The sequence below is a fragment of the Ornithorhynchus anatinus genome, chromosome 4, assembly GCF_004115215.2.
Source record: "Ornithorhynchus anatinus isolate Pmale09 chromosome 4, mOrnAna1.pri.v4, whole genome shotgun sequence".
NCBI classification, from domain to species: domain Eukaryota; kingdom Metazoa; phylum Chordata; class Mammalia; order Monotremata; family Ornithorhynchidae; genus Ornithorhynchus; species Ornithorhynchus anatinus.
The window spans coordinates 43,728,203-43,751,024 of record NC_041731.1 but is presented as its reverse complement, the minus strand read 5'-3'; the positions used below and the strand labels follow the sequence as shown (position 1 = coordinate 43,751,024).

At 51.3% G+C, this 22,822-nt stretch overlaps 1 protein-coding gene across 2 annotated transcripts in view; it reads left to right on the top strand.

Annotated features, from left to right (window-relative positions):
• LHX6 (LIM homeobox 6) overlaps positions 1-22,822 on the top strand; it is a 49,143-nt gene that overhangs the window by 12,685 nt on the left and 13,636 nt on the right. For both annotated transcript variants that reach the window (XM_039911798.1, XM_029063731.2), the window contains exon 4: positions 9,545-9,765. In XM_039911798.1, the coding sequence (XP_039767732.1) occupies positions 9,545-9,765 (221 nt within the window). The remainder of the gene's footprint in view (positions 1-9,544; positions 9,766-22,822) is intronic.

Genomic DNA, 22,822 nt, shown 5'->3' with positions numbered 1-22,822 from the left:
GGGGCAGGGGCAGGGGGGATTCCCCCGCGTCCTCCGAGCTGACCCCAGCCCCGGGCCGGAGAGGGCCTGGACGGCTTTACCGCGCTCTCGGGGTCGAGGTCAGCGCCTTCGGATTAAGATCCACATTGGGGTGATCACCCTGGCCGGGGTGGGTGGGGTGGGGAGACCCACAGGACCCGAGACTCCCCCTCCAGATCCTTTGATGTGTTTCTTTAGACTGAGGGCAGCGATTGTCTCTATCCGTTGCCGAATTGTACATTCCAAGCGCTTAGTACAGTGATCTGCACATAGTAAGCGCTCAATAAATACGATTGAATGAATGAATGTTGGAGAGGGGGACAAATGCCGGGGAACTGGGGGGAGGCCAACCCGGACCCGGCCTCCCCGCCTGTCCCACCGTGGGCCTCCTGGGTTTAGTCCCGCGCTCATTTTGCGTGGATTCTGGAGAAAATATATCCGTGGAGTCGCTGTGAATCGGAGACGACTCGACGGCACTTAATAGTAATAATATTTCTAGGTGATTCCAACCGAAGCCATTCACTCTCTTCCGAGTCTGGATGCTCGGTGGAGTCAAAAAAGAAAATGCCCAAACCAGTCGGGCCTCCTGGAAGAGCCAATAACCGAACTTTCCAAGCGCTCGGTAGAGTGCTCTGCGCACAGTGAAGCGCTCAATAAATACGAATGACTGAATGAATAAATGAGTAATTGGGGTCGAGATGTATTTAGGGGAGAGGGGTGTGTGTGCTTGTGTGTGTCTGGGTGAGTGTGCGTGTCGGGGAGGCGGGATTTGAATGAGCCTCATGATTATCCTCCGTTGTCCCCCGGGAGCCAGCCCGGCGTCCCGGTCTCCCCGCATCCAGGGCTTAGAACAGTGCTTTGTACATAGTAAGCGCTTAACACAGACCATCGTTATTATCCCGGTCTCCCGGCCGGTCCTGCCCTAGCGGATCCCGGCGCCGGGGTCTGGACTCGCGGCCGGCTTTTCTCTTTCCATTTTCCGCCCCGCCCCTATCTTCCCTCCTCTTCCCTTTCTTCCCTTTTCATTTCCCTCTGCCTCGCCTGGCGCAGGGATGAGGAGCCGAGCCCCTCTGCCTTCCCCCGCGCCTTTCTCTGTCTTCCCGAGCAGGCCGAGATCATTCCTCGCACCTTCCTTGCCCTCCGGTCACCCCGACCCGGCCCCCGCCTCTGCGGGAAGCCCACCGGGAACCGGGAATTGCGGGACCGCGAAATTCCCTGGCTGGGCCCGTTCCCCGCACCCGAGGCGGTAACTTGCCCCCGAAGCCCATCGCGCCCCTCATAATAATAGTGGTATTTGTTAAGCGCTTACTATGTGCCAAGCACTGTGCTAAACTCTGGGGTAGATATAAAGTCATCAGATTGAACCACGTGGGGCTCAGTCTTAAATCCCCATTTTTACAGATGAGGTGACCGTGGCCCAGAGAATAATAATGCTGGTATTTGTTAAGCGCTTACTATGTGCAGAGCACCGTTCTAAGCGCTGGGATAGATACAGGGTCATCAGGTCGTCCCACGTGAGGCTCACAGTTAATCCCCATTTTACAGATGAGGTAACTGAGGCACAGAGAAGTGAAGCGACTTGCCCCAGGTCACACAGCAGACAAGTGGCGGAGCCGGGATTAGAAGCCCCGTCCCCTGACTCTCAAGCCCGTGTTCTTGCCCCTAGGCCATGCCATGCCGAGAAGCAGCGTGGCTTAGTAGGAAGCGCAGGGGCTTGGGAGTCAGAAGGTTGTGGGTTCTAATCCCGGCTCCTCCACTTGTCCTCTGTGTGACCTTGGGCAAGTCCCTTCACTTCTCTGGTCCTTAGTCATCTCATCTGTAAAAATGGGGATGAAGACTGTGAGCCCCACGTGGGACAACCTGCTTACCTTGTATCTACCCCGGCGCTTAGGACAGTGCTTGGCACATAGTAAGCGCTTAACAAATGCCATCATTATTATCGCGCCGCTTCCCCGCGCTTGGTGGGACACTGCTGCGGGGAGGGAGCAGGGAATGGAAGGCGAGCCGGGGTCCGGTGGGATGGAGGGGCGGCGGCCCTCTCCCTCGTCCACCGCCCTCCCTGGACGCTCAGGGGGCTGGGGGCGGGGCCGCCGCGCTCAGCGGACATCTCCCCTCGACGGCCTCATTGCTGGAATCGAAGCTTCGATTTTTTTTTTCATTTTCTATCGATGATTGACTGACCTTGTGATTTTTTTCGTTAATAATAATAATGGTGGCGTTTACTAAGCGCTCACCGTATGCCAAGCATTGAACTCAGCCCTGGGATAGATACAAGATAAATAGGTTGGACAAAATCGAGCCTCTTCTCCTCGCCCCGCCAGCCCCCACGCAGGACACCTCCAAAAACACGCAAGGAAAATATCTGAAAACGAATTTTTTACTTGCCATAATCGAAAAATCATTTCAACTTTTCTGAAAACCTCTTCGTGTCCCACCCCCTTCCTCCACCGAAGTCTTCTCAGCAGGCGACCTCCCCATGGCCCACCCCCCTTCCGATCTACCCTCTCTCCCCTTCACATCTTGCCCGTGGCAACGTCACTTCTGCGGACCCCTCTGGCATGAGGAAGGCTGACGGACAGAGACCGCGGACCTACAGAGCAGAGACCAGAGAGCAGGGACCAGAGAGCGGGGGATAAAGAACATCAGAGAGCGGGGACTGGAGAGTGGGGACTAATAATAATAATAATGATGATGATGGTATCTGTTAAACACTTACTATGTGCCAGGCACTGTTCTAAGCACTGGGGTGGATACAAGAAAATCGGGGTGGACATAGTCCCTGTCCCACCTGGGGCTCACAGTCTAAATTCCTATTTTACAGATGAGGGAACCGAGGCACAGAGAATAATTAATAATAATAATAATACTTAAGGTATTTGTTAAGCACTTACTATGTGCCAAGCACTATTCTTAGCGCTGGGGTAGATACAAGGTAATCAGATTGTCCCACGTGGGGCTCATAGTCTTAATCTCCATTTTACAAATGAGGTAGGAGACACAGAGAAGTGAAGTGATTTGCCCAAGGTCACACAACAGACAAAATGGCAGGGCCGGGATTAGAACCCAAAACCTTCCTTCTCCCAGGCCCGTGCCCTGTCCGCCACGCAATGGTACTTCAGAGCAAGGACCAGAGAACGGACACCAGAAAGCAGAGACCAAAGAGCGGAAATAGAGGGGTGGGGGGGACCAGAGAGCAGGGACTGGAGTGTGGGGACTACAGAGCGAGTTCCAGAGAAACGGGGGGCAGAGAGCAGGGATCAGAGAGTGAGAACTAGAGTGCAGAGACTGGAGAGTGGGGACTAACGAGAGAGTTCCCGAGAATGGGGACCAGAGACTGGGGACCAGAAAGCAGAGACCAGAGAGTGGAACCTGAGAGGTGGGGCTACAGAGCGAGGACCAGAGAATGGGGCCAGAGAGCGGAGACTGGAGAGCGGAGACCAGAGAGTGGAGACTAGAGAATGGGGACTAAAGTGCAGGGACTGGAGAGAGGGGACTACTGAGCAAGGACTAGAGAACGGTGACCAGAGAGTTGGGGCCAGAGAGCAGAGACCGGAGAGCAGAGACTGGAGACAAGAGACCGGAGAAGAGACCAGAGAGAGAGGACTAGAGAATGGGGATCAAAGAGCAGGGGCTGGAGAGTGGGGACCACAGAGCGAGGACCAGAGAATGGGGACCAGATAGTGGGGACCAAGGGGCAGGGACCAGAAAACGAGGAGCAGAGAGCAGAGACTCACAAAGAGGGGACCAGAGAATGGGAACCAGAGAGAAGGCACCAGAGAGTGGGGATGACAGAGTGATGACCAGAGAGAGGGCACCAGGGAGTGGGGATGACAGAGTAATGACCAGAGACAGGGCACCAGAGACTCACAAAGAGGGGACCAGAGAATGGGAACCAGAGAGAAGGCACCAGAGAGTGGGGATGACAGAGTGATGACCAGAGAGAGGGCACCAGGGAGTGGGGATGACAGAGTAATGACCAGAGACAGGGCACCAGAGAGAGGGGACCAGAGAGCAGAGATGATGTGCTGATGACCAAAGAGAGGGGACAAGAGAGCGGGGACTGCAGAGCGGGGACCAGAGATCAGCAACCCAGAGACCAGGGATCCATAGAGCGGGGACCCATAGAGCGGGGATCCCTAGTGCAGGGACCTATAGAGAGGGGACCAGACAGCAGGGATGAGAGATGGAGGAGGGCAGAGAGAGGCTCAGAGAGGGGGGCCACAAAGTGAGAACAGGAGAGCAGGTTCCAATGGAGACTCCTTCGTGGGTGGCAGAGTAGTAAGGGCATACAGTCATTTGCAAATTTACCTCCCATCCCTACCCCTTTTAAATTTTATTTTCTTGCTCATTTGCATGAACTTGGAATCATTCTGTACTCCTCTCCTATACCAAGACAAATGTCATTTCCTGCCCTTTACGTTTGTCTTGATTTTTTCCCCCTTTGCAAATCCTTGTTAATTTAATTTTTCCCTGACTCTGCTTCACACCCATCCCCTTAGGACTATTTCTAAGGCAGGCACTCCTGAGCATGACAGGAGAGCACTTTTCTAAAGGCGCTGAAGCACCCCAGTACTCCTAAGCAACAGCTTGAGTCTCCTTAATTTAAAGGTGGTTGGGGTCCTCACAGTACCCTTCCAAATTCATCTTTATCTTTCCAAAGGATTTTCCAGAGAAGCAGTGTAGACTAGTGGGTAGAGCATGGGACCGAGAGTCATAAAGACCTGGGTTCTGTTCCTGGTTCCACCAGTTGTCTGCTGTGTGACCTTAGGCAAGTCACCTAAGTTCTCTGTGCCACAGTCCCCGCATCTATAAAATAGGGATTTGGACTGTGAGCCCCATGTGGGGCATGAACCATGTCCAATTTGATTACTTTATGTCTACCCCAGTGCTTAGTACAGTGCCTGGCACATAGAAAGCACTTAACAAATACCATTTTAAAAAAAAGCACTCACTCCAAGATCTTCAAACATACACACACAACAAACCCTAAACCCTGGTCAATTTTCCTTCCTGCAGCAGGGAACAAAATGAATAAAAAATGCACGTAATTTTCTGGAAAACAAAAACAGTCCCAAATGAGTTTCATTGCTCACTGCCACATTGATTTCTCAAAGCCACAAACTCGAGAGCTGATTAGTCGAACCACATGTATCGTCGTGGGGTTTGTCCGGAGGCGTTAAAGAGGGAGAAATGAAATTCTTTGGGCAAAGCATCATATTTTACCCAATTTCCAAGCTGAAATGACCTGGCGTTTCTGGGTTCTGCTGATCTCCCTGAGTCCGGCTCTGAGTGGGCACAGATGACTGGGGGCCGAGTGAGGGGCATGTGGTTTGGGCAACTCCCATTGCCCTGCTTTCTTTAGCTCCCATCTGCTCTGGTCACCCAGCCTTCCCCAAAATGTAGACTAGTTGGAGAGAATTCAGCTTCCCTGGGCACTTCCCCTCACCTCTTCTTCATTTTCTAGTCCTTCTTTGAGTTTTGGGTGGAACAGGAAGTAGGGAACACAAAGGCCTAGTGGAGATTTGGCCAGAAGAAGGATCCTTTGGTCAAGACAGACACTAGTGCCCCCAGGTTTTTTGGCTGTATTATATATATGTATATTCATTTGTTAAATCTGAGCTCATTTGTTCATTCAATCATATTTATTGAGGACTTACTGTGTGTAGAGCACTGTATTAAGCACTTGGGAAAGTACAATACAACAATAAACAGACACATTCCCTAAACACAATGAACTTACAGTGCAGTGTATGCATATCTTTTTATGCCTGTCTCCCATATTAGAATGTGACCTGTGTATCTGTTGGGCTTTTCCAAGTGCTTAATACAGTGCATCGTGCCCAGTGGTGGCTCGCTAAAAATCACTACTTCTACTCACAGAGGGCTTCCCGCCTCCCCAGGAAGACCCTCAGGCTGATGAGAAGCTGCTCACTTGATCTGGGGGCTTGGCAGGACCTGGTGTGGAGGCTTTAGGTCATTTCCCATTTGGGGGAGAAGTCAGAGCAACTACTGGAGGGGTTTTGGTGGGACAAGCTCAAATTTAAAGGTTTTAGAAACCTGTGTTTAAAGTTCCTTTCAGGGAGAAGGGGTCAGATTTGGGAGCATAGGTGCAGAATTCAGTGGTTGTTTATTCTAGGTATACCATATGTACATGGGCACCTCCCCACATACATGCACACATTTGCATGACTGGGATGCTTTTGACTTCAAAGGAGGTAAACTGAGGTCCCAGAGTATTGGGACTGAAGGTTGGAACAGAAGAGGAGCTGGGATACAAGAGTCCCTGGGGCTCCCTACAGAAACAGCTCTTATGGGTCTGGATTCTCTTCCTTTCTCATCTCCTTATTCATCTCCTCCAAAGCCTATCCCTCCCCTCCTTCAAAAGTATGCTCAAAGCTCACTTCTTTCAGGAAGCCTCCCGATTAACTCTGACTGGACTCTAGTCCTTCGATTACTCCTCCCATATCCTTGTTCCCTCTTTTTTTCTCTCTCTCTCTCCATCCCCTTTATCTTTATAATTTTGTTCCTCCTCATTTCTTCCTGGTATACCTTTCCCACAGTCCTTTGCTAATCTAATCCAGGCCCCTTTCCTAGTTCAAAACTATACTGAAAACAGACCTCCTTCCCAAGGGGCCTCCATTCCTGCTGTCTCTGTCCACTCTGAGGACTTTAGCAGTTTTGTCTTTCTGTAAATCTTGTATTTATTTCTGTTATCAGTCAGTCGTATTTATTGAGCACTGCCCACACTGCAGATCACTCTACTAAGTGCTTGGGAGAGTGCAATAAAATAGAGTTGGTAGGCACATTCCCTGCCCCAAGGAGCAAACAGTCTAGAGGGGGAGGATAGTGGAACACTCAAATTTTATGCCCCCCAACACTCACATTTTGTATCTGGTGGCATTTTGCATTTTTAATCGTGGTGATGTGTTTCTGTTCCTGGTGTCTGTGCTCTTTTCAGAGATTATCAGTTTGAAATGGAGGGTTTCCAAAAAGAACAGGTCTGCGTCTCTTCCCCTTCCCATCATATTTCCTTTCCCCTCTCAACTCTACCACACCCCAGCACCAAGTCTGTTCCACATTGGAATCTGTGCTCGAATAAAAGAGCCCCAGAAGTCCCGAGGAAGGGTCATATGGATAGATGTACAAGGGGTGGGGGTGAGCTTTGGGTTCTCTTCCTTCCTGGATCGCATATAGTGCTGAGACTTCTTCCTCTTATGGCTTTCTTGGTTTCTTTGCCTCTGGTCACTAGTGCTTTAAGTCAATTTGCCTTACTGAGCATCCTTACCTGTCCTGCCTTTCCCACAGTGCCTTCCAGGGCCAGGACCCCTCCACCCCCTCTTTTGATGGTATTTCATTCAATCGTATTTACTGAGCACTTATGTGCAGAGCACTGTACTAAGCACAGAGCACGGGCTTTGGAGTCAGGGCTCATGAGTTCGAATCCCAGCTCTGCCACTTGTCAGCTGTGTGACTGTGGGCAAGTCACTTAACTTCTCTGTGCCTCAGTTCCCTCATCTGTAAAATGGGGATTAAGACTGTGAGCCCCACGTGGGACAACCTGATTCCCCTGTGTTTACCCCAGCGCTTAGAACAGTGTTCTGCACATAGTAAGCGCTTAACAAATACCAACATTTATTTTTATTTACTTGGAAAGTACAATTTGGCAACAGATAGAGACAATCCCTACCCAACAACAGGCTCACAGTCTAGAAGGGTGGGGGGGAGACAGACAACAAAACAACTAGGCAGTCATCAATAGCATCAAAATGTTAAGTGCTTACTATGAGTCAAGCACTGTTCTAAGCGCCTAGATAAATACAAATTAATCAGGTCAGGCAGTCCCCTGTCTCACACAGGGCTCATAATCTAAGTAGGAGGGAATACAGATATTTCAACCCCATTTTATTGTTGAAGAAACTGAGGCACAGAGAAATTAAGGGACTTGCCCAAGGTCACACAGCAGGCAAGTGGCAGAGCTGGGATTAGAATCGAGGTCCTCTGACTTCCAGACTCATGCTCTTCCCAAAAGGACATGCTGTTTCCCTCTCTCCTTCTACTCAGCACCAGCAGCATCAGTATAAGTGTGTATAAGCTATGTATTCACCATCAATTGGTCAGGGGCCCCTTCCTATTTCCTTTCCCTTCTCCCAGCAACGGGGACCAGGGGGGTGATTCTGTGTCTGGGTTGGCCTATCTCCACCATTAGATATGTCTGCTAAGTCCACTGTACTCTTCCAAGCGCTTAGAACAGTGCTCTGCACACAGTCAGCGTTCAAAAAATACCATTGATTGATTAGACCATCAGCTCCTTGAAGGCAGTTATCAGGTCTTCTCTTTTCTCTGTGTCCTGCTCCCATCTCCTAATTAACCAATGAATCAATCAGTAAATTTAATAAACATCTACTGTGTGCAGAGTATTGTACTGGCATTTGTTGGGGGTCAGTATAGTAGAGCTGGAAGACATAATCCTGCCCTCATGGAGTTTACAGTTTAATAGGGGAGACAAGAACAAAATAAATTTTAGCAACACAGGAGAATGGAGAGATGGGTATGTGGATGAATAAATGCTTAGATGGAGAAAGTGTCGTGTCTACCAACTCTGTTATTATTGTACTCTCCCAAGTGCTTAGTACAATGCTCTGCACATAGCACGTGTTCTATAAATACCACTGAATCAGTCAATCACACTTATTGAGCACTTAATATGTGCAGAGCACTATACTAAGGACTTGGGACAATACAATAGTATAATAGAGTTGATAAACTCCCTGCCCACAGTGAGCTTACAGTCTAGAAGACGAGCAGCTTGATTGTTAGGAGAGTTATGTAAGTTGATATGTTCAGAAGTCCTGTGTGGGGTTGTGAGTGTATAAGTTTCTGATACAAAAGTACTGAGGTGATATTTGAAAGATGTGATCTGGGGAGAAGAAAATGAACAAGAGAATCCCTCTTAGAGGAGATGGGATTACAGTTTAGTGTTTAGTGTCTGTGCTGGGTCTCCTATCATCTTGCCAGCCTCTCGAGGGCAGGGACATATTATTGTTATTATTAATAATTAATAATATAATTAGTAATAATAATAATGGTATCTGTAAAGCTCTTACTCTCTGCCAGGCATGGTATTAAGCACTGGGGGAGATAGAAGGTTGTTAGGTTGGACACAATCCCTGTCCCACATGGGGCTCACAATCTTAAACCCCATTTGACAGATGAGGTAATTGAGGCACAGAGTCGTGAAGTGTCTTGTCTGAGGTCACAAAGCAGTCAAGTGGCAGACCTGAGATTAGAACTCAGGCCCTTCTGATACCCAGGCCCGATCTTCTTCACCCTCTGTCCCTCCCCTCAGTGCCCAGTACAGAATCACTCCTGGGGAGGCTCAGAACAGATCGCTTACTGACTGTCTCTGCTCCCCCCAGGATCTGCTTCTCTGCCATTAATTGAGGGGTTAGTAGGGGAATGAAAAAGCAGAATTTTCCTCAGTCATCCCAGCGTTCCTCAGCTCAACCCCCTTCCTTTTGTCTTGCAGTCGGTTTGGTACTAAGTGTGCCCGGTGTGGCCGGCAGATCTACGCCAGCGACTGGGTGCGGAGAGCTCGGGGCAACGCTTACCACCTGGCCTGTTTCGCTTGCTTCTCCTGCAAGCGCCAGCTGTCCACCGGAGAGGAGTTTGGGCTGGTGGAGGAGAAGGTGCTCTGTCGGATCCATTATGACACCATGATCGAGAACCTCAAACGAGCAGCTGAGAATGGTATGTAGAGGCCCCTACCCTTTACCACTGCCCCACTGCCATGTGGAGAGGACCTCTTCCTTCTCCAAGTTTGTCCTTCTCTACGGCCCTAACGAGGCAGGGAGCACCTGGCATTGCCATGGCATCTGAACAGGATAAACTTCCCTGGATCTCCCTTCCTCAGTGCCAGAACCTATAGCCATCCCCATTGAATTGTCTGGAGTTTCAGGCTCCAAGAGACCTTCAGAGGTCATCTTGTCCCAACCCCTGTTTCCAGGCAAGGACTTTTCTTTTTCCATAACCCACCATCTGCTAGATTCCCCGTTCCCTGGAAATAACTCCCCCTGTTTCTCTTGGCTGCTGACATACTGAGAATGATGGTTCTTTAGGCCCCCGGATCTCTGGCCATGACTATCTCCCCACAGCATCTATGCTTTTTGGGTCACTCCAGGGGCTCTCTCCATTCTGCTCTTCCCCTTGGCAGGACTTATTCTCAGAGAAAGCAGGGGAGGTTGGAGAGGCCTCAGGGAGGACTGGAGAGGCCCAGGGAGGCCTTTGGATAGCTCTCCCAGCTCCAGGAAGCCTTCCTCCTCAAGGTTGACTGGGGTCCCCCTGCAGTGCTTCCCTGCCCTTTATCACCAGTCTCACTGGCCTCTCTTTGTGGCATCAGGGTCAGGAAGCAGTAGGGATTCTGAGGGGATGACTCATAAATCTAGAAGGTGGGAAAGCTGGCCGGCTGACAAGTCCCTTCCCATAACTTTCCACCGGCCCGGCCCTTGCAAGGATCAGGCTGGTCATTTCCCGGCCGGGCCAGACCCCTGGATGGGTCTCTGGGTTCCTGTAAATGAGATTGGGAAGGGAGACGGGTGGAGGGCGGAGGGCCGGGGGGGAGGAGGAGGAAGGGAGCATCTGCTTTCCCTATTAGTGGACCGGCTCCCCTCCCCCGACCCACCCAGCCTCCTGGGACAATCCAGGCCAGGGGAGGTCAACTCCTCCATGGAGCAGCTCCCTTCCCCTTGAACCGGGTCCAGCTCCACCTTCCTGCATGACAATGGCACAATCAACACGGGGGTGGGGGAGAGACTGGGATGGAGGTGGTGGTGGTGGTGGTGGGGGAGTGGGGCCCATTAGCAGTCCTCTTCTCAGCTGAGGGTGGGTAGAGCAGGTCCGCCACGTGAAGGTAACAGCAAATTCCAGCTCAGGGGTTAGGGATGGGATTGGGGGCCTGGGCTAGGGCTCTGGGCTGGGGCTGGGGCTGCGGTTCTGGATTGAAGTTAGGGCTGAGAACAAGGTTGGTTGGCGGAGATGGGGAGCTGGCCTGAGATCTGGAGATCTGGTATTTGTTAAGCACTTCTTATATGCCAGGCATTGTACTGAGCTCTGGAGTAGATACAAAGTAATCGGATTGGACACAGTCCCTGTCCCTCATAGGATTCCCAGTCTTAATCCCCTTTTTACAGATGAGATAATTGAGGCCCAGAGAAGTGAAGTGACTTTGCCCAAGGTAACACAGCAGACAAGTAGTACTGCTGGGATTAGAATTCAGGTTATACTCACTCCTAGGCCTGGGCTTTATTCACTAGGCCACTTCGGAAAGCATGGGGATGGGGTTGGAAGGAGGAGAGGGAGTGATCTGGAGAAGGAAAGAGTGAGAGAAAGACAGAGACAGAAAGGGTGAGGGTGACAGAGAAGGGGCTTTTCTCTCTATGGTTCTCCCCTCCCCCTGCCACTGCAGCGTCCCCAGAAGCTTCCACAGCTGGACTCGTCCCTCATTGAGACCTCTCCACCCCTTCCCCTGGGGTGCCAGAACCATGAGAGTTCTGGACCTCGGGCAGGGGCAGAATCAATCTTTTACTTGGGCTCCTTGGGTTAGGCAGGTCCCTCCGACCCCAGGGCCCCCCCAGCCCCGGAACCATCAGCTGAACCCTTGATGGCTCTCTGGGTCTGCCCCCAAGACAAAGGGGTACAGTAGGTGGCTGGGTGGAAGGGACCTGGGGATAGGGGCTCTGGGGGCTGTGTCTGATCTTGTTATGCGGTACTTACCACTATGTTGAGCACAGGGCTTGGCACATAGTAAGCACTTGACAAATACCACAGAGATTATTAATGTTGGTATTTGTTAAGCGTTTACTATGTGCAGAGCACTATTCTAAGCGCTGGGGTAGATACAGGGTCATCAGGTTGTTCCACGTGAGGCTCACAGTCAATCCCCATTTTACAGATGAGGTAACTGAGGCACAGAGAAGTGAAGTGACTTGCCCACAGTCACACAGCTGCCAAGTGGCAGAGCCGGGAGTCGAACCCATGTCCTCTGACTCCAAAGCCCAGGCTCTTTCCACTGAGCCACGCTGTTTGGGTGACTGTGGCAATGGTCTCAGCTCCCTCAGGGGATCCTGGAGGATTCTTGGCTCCCTCGCCTCCCCCAGCCCCAGTCTTAATCCCCATTTTACAGATGAGATAACTGAGGCACAGAGAAGTGAAGTGACTTGCCCGAGGTAACACAGCAGACAAGTGGTGCTGCTGGGATTAGAACCTGGGTCTTACTGATTCCTAGATCACTAGGCCACGTTGGGACTTCAGAGATCATGGGGATGGGGTTGGAAGGAAGAGAGGGAGTGACCCGGAGAAGAGTAAGAGAAAGAGATGGAGAAAGTGAGGGAGACAGAGAAGGGTCCCACCCCCACCTCCAAGCCATCTCAGGCACTCATGCATGGACGATTGGGCTTCCTTTTGGTCTCCGAGTCCTCCCCGGTTCCAGGGGAGCGATGTGTGTCAGCCCCAGCTTGAGAATAAGGTGAGAGAGGCGGGGGTCTTCCTGGGAGGAAGGCTGGGGCTGGAGGCCCTGTCTGGGTCAGGCGTGAAGCAGCCAAGCTCGGGGTTAGCTCTTTGGCCCTCAGGAGGGGGTCACCGGGCGGCAGAGCCGGGGCCTTTCCTGATCGGCCGCACAGACGGGTCCCGGCGGTTTCCTTTCCTCCCGTGACTGGGATGATGGATGACGACGGGGCTGAGGGAGAGGGCTGGGGAAGGGGCCGGACTATGGGTGGGCTGGGTGCCAGGAACTCCTGGATCTACACCCACTCCTCACCTCCCTCTACTCACTTCCCATCCTAATCCCCGGGCCCTCTTGGACCTGGGAGCCCGTTCCGAAGGCGCTGAGGGCTGCTGCCCTCTCGTGTTTCCAGCTGGTGGGGAAAGTGGCAGGGAGGCAAAGTTTTCATCTCCACAGCCTTGCTTACCCATCCAGACCTCCGACAACGTCTGAGCACTTCCAGGGGTTGCTGAAAAAGCCATACAGCAGATACTTTTGGCCTAGTAGCTCTGTAACTTGCCTGCCATTCCCAAACTCCACCCTACACTCTCCCCTTAAAATCCTGACCCCTTTTGGGCCCTACTCTTCTCTGCTAGCTCTGTTTTCCTTGCTCTGGGGACCATTGTTTCTGCCCAACCCTCAGATAATAAATATGGAATTTGTTAAGCGCTTACTATGTGCAGAGCACTGTTCTAAGCGCTGGGGTAGATACAGGGTAATCAGATTGTCCCACGTGGGGCTCACATTTTTTAATCCCCATTTTTACAGATGAGGTAACTGAGGCCCAGAGAAGTGAAGTGACTTGCCCAAGGTCACACAGAAGACAAGTGGCGGAGCTGGGATTAGAACCCACGACCTCCGACTCCCAAGCCCGGTCTCTTTCCACTGAGCCACGCTGCTACTCTCAGATGGGAAACTGAGACCCAGAATGGTCCCAGGAATAGGGCCGAATTCCATGGCGGGATTTGAATTTGACCTCAGATTCACAGCTCGTTGCTTCAGTTTCCCTATCAAGAAGCTGAAGAACAGTACCTAGTACTCCCCGCATTGAAACAGCTTGGCCTGTTGGATAGGCCTGGGAGTCAGAAGGAGCGGGGTGTTAATTCTGTCTCTTTCACTTGTCTGCTATTTTACTTTGGGCAAGTTACTTAATTTCTCTGTGCCTCAGTTCCCTCATCTGAAAATGGGGATTAACACTGTGAGTCCTATGTGGGACAGAGGCTATGTCCAACCTAATAATGTTGGTATTTGTTAAGCGCTTACTATGTGCAGAGCACTGTTCTAAGCGCTGGGGTAGACACAAGGGAATCAGGTTGTCCCACATGGGGCTCACAGTCTTAATCCCCATTTTACAGATGAGGTAACCGAGGCACAGAGAAGTTAAGTGACTTGCCCACAGTCACACAGCTGACAAGTGGCGGAGGCAGGATTCGAACCCATGACCTCTTACTCCAAAGCCTGTGCTCTTTCCACTGAGCCACGTCAACCTGATTATCTTGTATCTACCCCAGTGCTTAGTAGAGTGCCTGGCACATATAAAGTGCTTAACAAATACCATTATTATTATTACTGGTGGGAGGGTGAAAGGGGATGGTCACGACCTGGGCGTTACTGTGCAAACTGCTACGTAGAGTTGGCCTGGGAGTAGCTGCCGTTAGCAAATAATTGGAAGAGAGGGTGAGGGGCCTAGGATGAAGAGACAACTCCAGCCCTGGGTGCCGGGACCTGTCTCCCACAGCTGTGGAAACTGCTCCTGCCCCTGGGCGAGAAGATTCATTCGATAGTATTTATTGAGCACTTACTATGTGCAGAGCACTGTACTAAGCGCTTGGAATGTACAAATCGGTAACAGATAGAGACAGTCCCTGCCCTTTGATGGGTTTACAGTCTAATCCTGAAGGTGAGGCAGAGTTGGAGGCAGAAGGAGTTAGAGCTGGGTTGGGAGCTAGACTCAGGGGGTGAGATCAGAGTTGGGGCAGCAGGGATGGTGGGTGGAGGGATGGTCCCTGAGGGCTCAGCCCTCTGGGCGAGCTAGTCAGTGAGGGGGTGAGCCAGTTTTCCCAGACCATCCTGGGGTCACAGCCAGTGCTGGTGAGTGGTGGCTGTGCCATCAGAACCGACAGGGCTGAAGCTTCCCTGCCCTGCAGGGAGAGAGCAGGGGGAGGGGATTAGGAAGCCCTAATGGAGCAGCCTGCTCCGTGACCCCCTGCCCCAGCCTGGTCTGTGGGGAAGGGGGAGAGGAAGGAAACTGGGAGAACATGGCAGAGAAGGATTGCAGATGGCTCCGCACTGGAGGACCCTTCAGTTTTGGAGGGCTGACCGACCTCGGGGGAGTCACGGAATCATCGACTCCTTGGGCTGGAAGCGATGTGATAATAATGGTATTTGTTAAGCGCTTACTATGTGCCAAGCACTGTAGTAGATATAAGATAATCAAGCAGCATGGCCTGATAGAAAGAGCACGGGCCTTGGAGTCAGAGGACCTGGGTTCTAATTCTGGCTCTGCCGCTTGTCTGCTGTTTGAGCTGGGCAAGTCATTGGACTCCTCTCTGACTCAGTTACCTCATTTGTACAATGGAGATTAAATCCCCCTTCATCAGATTTAGACCCACATGGGACAGGGACTGTATCCAACCTGTTGATCTTGCATCTACCCTAGTGCTTAGTGTAATGCCTAGCACATAGTAAGTGCTTCACAAATATCATTTGAAAAAAAAAAGACAGTTCCTTTCCACATGGACTCACAGTCTAAAGGGGAGGGAGAAGGGATACTTAATCCTTATTTTACAGATAAGGAAACTGTGTCCCAGAGACATTAAATGACTGGCCCAAGGTCACACAGCAGGCAAGTGGCAGAGCTGGGATTAAAACCCAGGTCTCTTGACTCCCGTGCCCGTGCCCCTTGGGCTAGGACTTGCTGCTTTTAGATGTTAGGTGGTCATCTAGTCCAGCTCCCTACCTCTGGACAGGACAACCCCTAAATGACCCAGGCAAATATCAATCAGTGCCCTGAGAGGGACTGCTAAGATGTCACCTGCAGCAGTTGGAGCTGAGATACTTGGAAATACAGAATCTCTTTGCCTGGTCCTGGACTCTCCGACTCCCACCTAAGACAGTTGCCTGCCAAGGAGGAAAGTGAGAAAGAAGGAGGATGAGGAGGAAGGGATGAAGGAAACTGATTAAAGTCAAACCCACTGTCTGCAGTTCCTTCCGCCATCCCCCCTTCCTGACCCACCCCCCGCCATTCTCTTCCCGCCACCTGCCACTTAGCACTCCATTCCCCAGGGTGGGGAAACCAGTGTTTACGCTACAGAAGTGGATTGGGGGTGGGGGTGGTGCACACTCAGGATGGGCAGGGCCTCACAAAGGAGCCATTAGAAGGGGAATAAAATCCGTGTGGTTTCTGTTTATGATCCCTAGACAAGAGGGGGAAAACAGGTCTGGTCAGGCGGAGGTGGTGGTGGTGCGAGGGGGCTGGTGGCCAGCTGGGAGTGTCCCCGGATGTTCATCCAGACACCAGATTCTGCCTCGACCCTGGCACCGTAGCTGGGTCCCAGGATCAGTCGCTGGGCTACTCCTTGTGAGAGATGGGGGGCGGCTGGGGGCCCAACATGGGCTGGAGATGCGCTTCCCGGAGACGAGTGGATGTTTCTGACCTTCGCGGGCTGGCAGCCAGTTCTCAGGTGGCTGGGGCCCTTTCTCCGGGAAGCCTAGTGGAAGGAGCCCGGGCCTGGGAGTCAAGAGGACCTGGATTCTAATCCCAGCAAGTCACTTCACTTCTCTGTGAAGCGGGCATTAAGACGCTGACCCCCATGTGGTAGAGAGACTGTGTCCAACCTGATTATCCTGTACCTACTCCAGTGCTTAGTACAATGCCTGGTACATATTAAGCACTCAGCAAATACCAGTTAAAAAAAAAAGGATGCCTTGTGCTTGGCTTGGCTTCTCTTTAGAATCAGGAGTTTTCAATAGGGGCCATGGAGGGAAGGGGGTGGGGGTGGGGTTGGCAGTAGGTCTGGGAGCCCCTGCTGGTCTGTGGAGCAGTAGAGACCTCTGGAGATCTCAGAGCTGAAGTCAACTACTCTAAAGATGTAGGGCCTTGGATTGTAGGTGGGAGGCAGCTAGGCCTAGTGGATAGAGCCTGTACCTAGGAGTCAGAAGGACCTGGCTTCTAATCCTGCCTCCTCTGTATGCCGTGTGACCTTGGCAAGCCACTTACCTTCTCTGTATCTCAGTTACCTCATCTGTAAAATGGGATTTAAGACTGTGAATCCCATGTGGGACATGGACTGTATCCAACCTGGCTAGCTTTTATCTACCCCACTGCTTAGTACAGTGCCTAGCATACAGTAAGGGCTTAACAAATACTATTATGAAAAAAACGTGTTGTCGGTGTGGTGGATTTGGCGACTTGGGTGATGGATCCGTTTGAAGGGGATGTTATGCAACAATGTGGGTGGAGATCTGGGGGATGATAGTGGTCTTTGGGGTGGTTGTGACGGTTATGGCAGCAGATGTGTTGGCTGAGGTTGTTGATGATCTGGTTGCCTACACGGTGGTTATAGTTGTAGCTGCGGTGGTTGTGGTTATTGTGGTTATAATTATGATGGCAATGGGGGTGATTATAGTTAGGGAGGTTATGGTTGTGGTGGTTAGAGTCATGATTGTGGTGGATCTAGTTGTAGTTGTGGTGGCTGTGGTTGGGATGGTCGTGACTATAACGACCCCTTTGCTGTCTTCCCTTGGTCATCGCCTGCCATGCACCTCACCCTCACCCTCACCCTCGCCTCAACCCCACTCATCTCACTCCTCGGCCTACGTGGCATCACTGAGTCTCCCCTTCTTGGGGGCTCTGAGAGGGGGAGTAGACCACCCTCTGGAGGAGTGCTCCCATCCAAGTCTCTCCCTCCCCGCTGCCTAGAACTCTCTCTCCTTTTTGTATCCCTCCAGACTGTAAGCTCCTTTTGACAAGGATTGTGTCTACCAACTCTGTTGTATTGTCCCAAGCTCTTAGTACAGTGATCTCCGCACAGTGAGTGCTCAGTGAATACATCTAACTGACTGATTGATTAGAAACTCGGCCCAAGTCACTCATGTGTGCTCTTGATGAGGGGGTATTGGTCATCCCGGTGAGAAACTCCTGGGTTAGTGTGACCTGGACACAGGGATGCTCTGGGACTGGTGTTTGGGCCCAGGACAGTCGGGATCAGGGGGTCAAGGCTGGGGACCCAAGGCCTGTATGAGTTGGGGTAAGGCTTGGTGTCTGCTTCCTCGGGTAGGTGAGCAAGAACTGCTGAGGCCCTCAGATTTTGCAAACTGGAATGCGTTTCATTTTGGGGTGCAATTTGGATTTCCCAGGGGGAACCTTGGGTTGCGCTGGAGGAGCTGGTGCAGTTTGGGACAGGGAAAGGTGCCTAGAGTCCTGGAATTTCCTCTCTTCTGGCAAGCCCTGGCAAGGCAACTCGGGGGGCAGGAGAGACTGCTGGGCTAGGGCACAGAGAGGGAGAAGGGGAAGGATCTGGGTAGGGGGGAGCTAGGAGGGGAGAATGACTGAGGGGGTTAATCATGAAGCTGTTCCTTCTCTCTGAGCAAACTCCCTTAAGTTGCCCCTGCTACAAAAACAAACCGAGGCGGCTGAAGGCCGAATCCCATCCATCATCTCACAAGAACCCGTCAAGCCATGTGAGAAAATGCTTCAACTTAGGCCAAGAGCACCCCTGGGGGCCCAGCCCACAGAGCCCATTATGGGAGGGTCAGGGCAATGCGATTTCACAGGACCAGCCTCCGCAGGCCCTGGGATCGGAGGCCCCAGGTCCATCCACGCTGCCCCCCGGAGCCCTGGACGGTCTCTGGCCCCTCTGGCTGCAAAGCCTCACCCTGTGTGGGAGAGGCCCAGGGGTTCGGCCAGCTTAGGCTGTGCTGGCTCCGTCGCTCTGGCACAGAGCTCCTTGCCGCAGGGCGTCTCTCTTTCAATCGGGTACCCAATCTACTCCTTCCCACCTTGTTTCAGTACCCATGACCTTGGGGAGAGCTTGGGGTCTCTGGGGCAAGAGTGGAGCAGGGCCCCAGGGGTATAAGGGGAGGGAAGGCAGTGTGACAGGCGCTCTCTTCCATGGAAGCTTAAACCGAGCTCTGCAGTCTCCAATCTCTGTCTCTGAATTCCTCTCAATCTCTGTCTCTCTATCTCTGTACCCTTCTCAGTCTCTTTCTCTCTCTCTCTCTCTCTGTATCCCTCTCACTCTCTCTCTGTTGCCGTATTTCTTTCAATCTCTGTCTTTGTATCCTTCTCAATCTCCCTCACTCTCTCTCTGTAGCCGTCTCAATTTCTCTGTCTCAGTTTCTCTTTCAATCTTTCTGTCTCTGTATCCTTCTCAATCTCTCTGCCTCTCTATCAGTTTCAATCTGTCTGTGTCTCTATCCCTCTCAATCTCTCTGCCTATCTTTCTCAGTCTGTCTTGGAATCTCTCTCTAAATTGCTCTGTCTATGTCTCTTTGCCTCTGTAGCCCTCTCAATCTCTATGTCTCTCTATCTCTCTCAATCTGTTTTTCTTCTTTCCTCTCACCCAACGTTTTCCCCCAGCTGATGCAGCCTCTGACATTTCCTATCACCCCCCAGGTGGCTGCGGGGTTCCAGAGTCAGAAAAAAGGAATAGAAATTGAGGCTCACAGCAGTATCCTCGAGGGAGAGAAGGTGCAAGCTGATGCTGTATGACCCTACACTGTTAGTGCCCCAGTTCCCAAGACCTTCCCAATCTATAGCTGTTCGACCAACAGCAGAACACCCAGGATGGGGACAGGTCCTTTGCACGGACCTGAGCATCTCCTTTCTTCTCTTCTTTGGGTTCTGCCATGGAATTTCCACAGTATGGGGAATTCAGCTTCTTCACCTTTGATCTCATCAGTTGACCTCACTGGCAGCCCTGGGCCCACCTGAGTCCAGAATCCAGAGGCCTGAGAATGACTCTGGGGAGACCCAGGGTGGCAGCCATTTGAACTGGAGGTGTCTATCTTTCTGGGAGACTGAGCAGTCTGAGCTCCTCTGACCCAGGCAGCTGCTGTCAGATGGAGGGTCTCTTCAGGCTTTATCTGGATCTGTTGTTAGGGAGTTGAAAGGATCGGTGGGTGTTAGGGGCAGCTGCATCTCTGGGCTGAAAAGTCAACAGCTGGGCATGGGGTTGGGAACCCTGGCCTGCATAAGAACCAGCTGGGCCAAAACTGGCTGGGCTAGGACTCGCCGGGCTAGGACTGGTCGTGCCAACGCTGACTCTACTGGGACCAGCCGTGCTAGGACCAGCTCTGCCGGCTGGACCCTTACTTGTTAACTTGTATTTGGGCACATTGCCCAGGACTTGGCAGAGCACAGCTGGAAGAGATGCTTCCTCTGTAGCTTAGTGTGGCTAAGTGCTCAGGGGCAGGTACCTGGCTGCAGGTAGTAGGGGCTGGGATTCCCAAGGAGTGAGCCAGCAGGGGATCCTTTTTAACTGAGGGAATGGTGTTGGGGGGAGACTTCTGGGTCTGCCTCTGACTTGGTAAACGGTCTATTGGGTATTTCATTTATATTGATACCTACCCACCTGGCTTCACGGACTCCATCCTCTCCTTGTTCTCCTCTTATCTTTCTGGCCGTTCATTCTCGATCTCCTTCACGGGCTCCATCTCCCCCTCCCATCTACTAAGTGTAGGGGTTTCTCAAGGGTCAGTTCTTGGCCCTCTTCTGTTCTCCATCTATACTTACCCCCTTGGTGAATTCATTCGCTCTCACTGCTTCAACTATCATCTCTACACAGAAGATACCCAAATCTACATCTTCTCCCCTGTTCTCTCCCCCTCCCTCCAGGCTCATATCTCCTGCTGCTTCCAGGACAGCTCCACCTGGATGTCTGCCCACCACCTAAAACTCAACATGTCTAAAATTGAGCTCCTTATCTTCCCTCCCAAACCCTGTCTTCTCCCTGACTTCCCTGTCACTGTGGACGGCACAACCACCCTTCCTGTCTCACAGGCCCGTGACCTTGGTGTCGTCCTTGACCCAGCTTTCTCATTCACCCCACACATCCAATCTGTCACCAACAGCTGCCAGTCTCACCTTCACGATATTGCCAAGATCCACCCTTTCCTCTTCATCCAAACTGCTATCGTGCTGGTACAAGCTCTCATAATATCCCGACTGGATTATTGTGTCAGCCTCTTCTCTGATCTCCCTTCCTCCTGTCTCTCCCCACTCCAGTCTATTCTTCATTCTGCTGCCTGGATCATCTTCCTACAGAAATGCTTTGGGCATGTCATTCCCCTCCTCAAAAACCTCCAGTGGTTGCCTCCGCACGAAACAAAACTCCTCACTCTGAGCTTCAAAACTCTCCATCACCTTGCCCCTCCTACCTCACCTCCCTTTTCTCTTGCTACTGCCCACCCCGCACGCTCCGCTCCTCTGCCACTCACCTCCTCACGGTCCCCCGTTCACGCCTATCCTGCCATTAACCCCTGGGCCACATCCTCCCACTGTCCTGGAATGCCCTCCGTCTTCACAACCTCCAAATTAACTCTTTTCCCCTCTTCAAAGCCCTCCTGAGCATTCACCTCCTCCAGGAGGTCTTCCCAGATTGAGCCTCCCTTTCCCTCTTCTCCCCTTCCCATCTCCCCCACCCTCTGCTCTTCCCCCTTCCCCTCTCCTCAGCACTGTGCTCATTTGCATAAATTATGTATTACCTTATTTATTTTGTTAATGAGGTGTATATCTCCTTGATTCTATTTACCTGGTTGATGTTTTTCTTGTCTTGTTCTGTTTTGCTATGCAGTCTGTCTCCCCCGTTTAGACTGTGAGCCCATTATTGGACAGGGATCATCTCTGTCTGTTGCCAAATTGTACATTCCAAGTGCTTAGTACAATGCTCTGCACATAGTAAGCACTCAATAAATACTATTGAATGAATGAATACCCATACTCTCCCTGACCACACATGTGCATTTACACACCGACATTTATATTTACACAATAAACTTATTCATTCATTCATTCAATAGTAGTTATTGCGTGCTTACTATGTGCAGAGCACTGTACTAAGCGCTTGGAATGTACAAATCGGTAACAGAGACAGTCCCTGCCCTTTGATGGGCTTACACACACACACCCCTATAACATTTTATCTCTTGTTTCCAAAGATAACGCTAATGACAGGGATATCCTTTCTTATGTGCATATGTGATGAGCAGACAGATGTATGCCCTTAATTTTCTGATCTTTCCAAAGTCTCTGCTCAAGGCTGGGAATTCCTCTCCCACCTGTCTCATGCCAGGCTGCTTTTCCAGGGCAGTCACCTTCTAAAAGCTTTCTTCTCTATCATTTTATTTTGACAAAAACTTTGTTTTTAAAATTATTTTTCTGCCTTTCCTATTGCGAATCTTCTTTCGTTCACCATAGAAAATACACACACACACACACACACACACACGTCCACTTATTTGCATACAAATGTTCATAACACACAATGACAAATATTTTTTGAGTTTCCATAAGGTGCCTAGCTCTGTAGCAGTCCTTGGCGGAAACAAGACATATGTACACCCTCCTAAACTACTACACTCCTGGGCTAATTCGTAAGACAGTTTTCCTGGTTGGGGGGGATTCCAGAGCATCATTCAAAAATGTTTATTCCCAAACTTCCCACCATTCAGGGCACAGGCAGGGGGGATTGAGTGTGTGCTGGTTGGGAGTGGGGAGAAAGAAAGAGAGAGAGAGAGTGAGAATGAATAGCTGCCTCTCTCCTTTTCTGCTGTAGAGCCTAGGTTGGAAGGTCTTGGGACAGGCAGAGGGGTTTTGCTACATTCTTTTCTGGAGAAGACCAGCTTGCCATTCCAAATGCTCTACTGAGTCATGGAGGCCCTTTTCTGGCAGTCATAGCTGTAGTGGGGGTCAGTCCTCATCTGCCCCTTCCACTCCCCCTATGCTGACGTCAGAGAGACCTCTGCTTCTGGCCCAAGACCATTTCCTTTAGAGAAGCAGCATGGCCTAATGGAAAAAGCATAAGCCTGAGAGTCAGGAGATGGGTTCTAAATTCAGCTCTGCCACTCGCTTGCTGTTTGACCTTGGGAAAGTCACTTGACATTTCTGGGGCTTCATTTTCCTCATCTGTAAAATAGGGATTCAATCCCTGTTTTCCTTCCCCCTCAGCTGTGAGCCCTGTGTGGGACAGGCTATAGATTTGAGTGTTTTGTATCTAACCCAGCAGTTGGCACAAAGTAAGTGCTCAACAAATGTCGTTATTTGTATTA